This window comes from Geospiza fortis, unplaced genomic scaffold, assembly GCF_000277835.1.
Source record: "Geospiza fortis unplaced genomic scaffold, GeoFor_1.0 scaffold40, whole genome shotgun sequence".
Classification (NCBI taxonomy): Eukaryota; Metazoa; Chordata; class Aves; order Passeriformes; family Thraupidae; genus Geospiza; species Geospiza fortis.
In genome coordinates, this window is record NW_005054297.1 from 4,427,352 (window position 1) to 4,430,659 (window position 3,308).

Below are 3,308 nucleotides of genomic sequence, written 5' to 3' on the forward strand. Positions count from 1 at the left end.
AGGGGAAGCACCACACCCTGACTTGGAGCGTAGGACAGAATCATGGACTTTTGCCCAGGCAAGACTCAGACAGACCCAAGTGTGTTGTCACAGCCAGCATGCACACTTGGGACTGGAGTTATCACAGTATACTGGGGGCTGGACTGGTATGCATAAAGCCCCACATCACTGGAACTGCAAACATCAAGAGAATTGCAAAGCTTTCCACAGACTGGAGCCTCTGACATCACAACTGGAAGGCCCTACAAGGAGACACCTTCATACACATAGATGCTTATGCACAATTTTAGAATCACCAGTTGAGATCAGTGGCTTTTGCCACACTAAGGGGTCAGATTTGGCCACAAGCTCTTCTAGCTCTCAAACTTGAGTAACTATGAATTGTGTTTAATGAGTGCCCCTGGCAAATTCTGCCCATCTACAACAGAACTCATAGCAAAGTAAGAATCATAATGAAGTTTTTGGGTTGGGGCATCTACTTTGTCCTCTGTTTATCTCTCTTATACATAAGTGAGGTACTGGAATCAAACAGTTACAGCAATAAACAGTAAAGCATGTGGGAGGTTTCTGCGGTGCTATCTTTCCAACTTAGAAATGTATTATTGAATACTGGGTACTTATTTTTGATAATGATGGAAATGGGCTTTAAAAGAATATTCACAGTTTGGAATATTTGAAAGAAGCCAGCTCAGATTAGTAGACTTTTAAACATCTTACAGCAGGTGAAAACCACTTTTTTCAACACCCCTCCAATCATTTAAAGGGTATCAGCAGTAAACAAAAAAGAAGCAAACCCTAAATTCTCATGAGTTACAAGATTCCTGCTATGTACCTCAATTCACATGGAGCAAAACACCTACCTAGGTCTGCATAGTTAGACTTGCAAAGCTGCTTGCGCCCACAGAAGTACAGCTCAAAATCAGGCTCATTTGACCTGCGTAAAGTGTATCCATTCTCAAGAGCAGCGAAGGCGTCACAAGTGTAGCGGTAGGTGATGAAACCATAGCTGTCTCTGCCATTGAAAAATACAGTTGTGAACAAAAGCTGAGAAGAGTTAACACACATTAGTGTAACCCCTTCCTGAAAGCAAGAACTTGCCGGAGACCCAGCAGTGGAAATGCCAGAAGTACTGCATCCATTTATCAGCATGATTGTCCCGTCATGCAGCTAAATACTTATTTCTGGGACAGGAAATTTCAACTAGCAAGATTAATAAATAAGGATGAAAGAAAATAAGTAAGGTTTTGAACTCAGCGTGTCATCTGTCACAGGACTTGTAATCTTACTGCCATAATTTTTTACATATGGCAGCTCTCAAACAAGACGTAATCTCAAAAGTTCCTACCCATCATCCTGCAAATTTACTGTGCACTCCTCAATTTCACCAAAAACTTCAAACCGGTCCCTCAGTTCAGTTCGGGTTGTCTCAGGTCTGATTTTACCCAGATAAATCACACGACGTTCTTCCTGTTGATAGAGAGCAACCGGGAAGGTGTTCTTTTAACAAATGTGTCATAGAGATGAACCTTTACATACATGCATGCAAAGACACACACAGATGTGCAGAGTACACATAATTATAGAAGCACTCTTTTGTGGAAGGCCTACTGCATCTTGCACGTACATGAAATAGTTCTCTCCTGGAAAGCATCTAAGGTATTTAAGTGACACTACATTTGTCAGGTGGTGTGCTCCTGGAAGGGTTCACTGATTGCTGTTACTGTTCTGTAAAATGACAGATGCTTCCCTTTGTATCCTACTGCACCTTCTTCCTTCTCACCCCTTTTACCACTTCCCCTCCAGGACTGCAAACTCTTCCAAACTAGGAGCTCCCTTTCTCTTGCCATGTATAGAATACCAAGCAAAACTCATTTTACTTGCAGAGTAGCATAAAGTAACACAATAATTGCATAAGTGCACCACAGACATAACGAAATGTATTACAAGCATAACATTATAAGCTCATAGGACTCAACAGCTGATTCATCCTGCAATCCTGTTTCACCATAATCCATACTTTTAAACAGAGGGAAAACTTTTTAAGATCGTCACCCCAGCCAAAAACTAAGTGTTACATAGCCCCTAGCTCATTCCCTGCTCGTTGGTGGGATGGGGAGAAAAACCAGAAAAAGGTGTATTAAGATCAGCTTCATAAATTAAACAAAGAAAGATATAACAATAGTAATAATTATAATGACAGTAATTGTAATGAAAAGGGGAGAGGAACAAAACCCAAAATAAACAAGTGCAGCACCTGCTGACCAACACCCAGCCTGTCCATGAGCAGTGCTCTGCCTCTCCCAGCCAACTCCCTCTGGTTTATATACTAGGCATGATGCCATATGGTATGGAATATCCATTTGGCCACCTCAGGTCAGCTGTCCTGGCCATACTCCCTGCAAGCATCTTGTGCACCTGCTCCCTGGCAGGGCATGGGAAACTGGAAAGTCCTTCATTCAGAGTAAGCACTACTTAACAACAATTAAAACATCAATGTCTTATCAACATTAACACTAAATCCAAAATACTGTGCTGTACCTACTGCAGTTACTAAGAAAAAAAATTAACTCTATGCCAGCAGAAACCAGGACTCGATCCAAAATATACCTTTTATTAAAATAAATATTTCAGGGGGAATGACAGGAAGTAAAATATATCCCAAATCACCACTGCCTTTTGGTTTATTCAGAATAAAAACCACCTGACTGAAGACCCAAGGCTAGGGTCTCTTCTGCATGTTCTTTCAGCACTTGGAACAAAGCATCCTTTTATAACAATCAAGCCATGGTCATATCATTCCCTCCTTAGTGCAAATGCTCAGCTGAAGGAGGGAAGGACTAGAAAACCCTTTAAGAGTCACTTCATGAATTTTAGGATAAACACTTTTCTGAGGGCAGAGCCATTTAGTGAGCTGCAAGAAAATAAAATGGAAAAAGGAGATCTTTAAAACACTGACCTTAAGGTAACCAGGGCAAAGAAGCACCAGCTATACACGGCTTGGGTGCTCAGCCTTCCTGTCTCCGATTGCCTCTGGCCTGGCACTGCTGGCCCTGCTGCTCATCCCTTACACACCCACACAGCAGCCCCATAAATCCAACCACCACCACATTCTCAGCTGGTGTAAATCTGTCAGTCAGCGCAGCAATGTCAGTTTAAACCATCAACTCTGGCACCTGAGACTTGTGCAGAATTTAGGTGCCGAATGCCGAAGGAGCTACACTGACTGCTGAGAACTCACGACTATCGTAACCTGGAGGTGCCTAAAGGCTAATGGCACCTCAACTGTGCAACGCAAAAGGCACTAGGGA

At 42.4% G+C, this 3,308-nt stretch overlaps 1 protein-coding gene across 2 annotated transcripts in view; it reads right to left on the reverse strand.

The window, feature by feature from the left end:
- The window catches only part of PPARGC1A (PPARG coactivator 1 alpha), a 369,718-nt gene that overhangs the window by 5,773 nt on the left and 360,637 nt on the right, over positions 1–3,308 (reverse strand). For both annotated transcript variants that reach the window (XM_031055195.1, XM_005415436.2), the window contains exons 11-12: positions 1,346–1,467; positions 861–1,012 (exon numbers count right to left, since the gene is read on the reverse strand). In XM_031055195.1, coding sequence (XP_030911055.1) covers positions 861–1,012; positions 1,346–1,467 — 274 coding nt within the window. The remainder of the gene's footprint in view (positions 1–860; positions 1,013–1,345; positions 1,468–3,308) is intronic.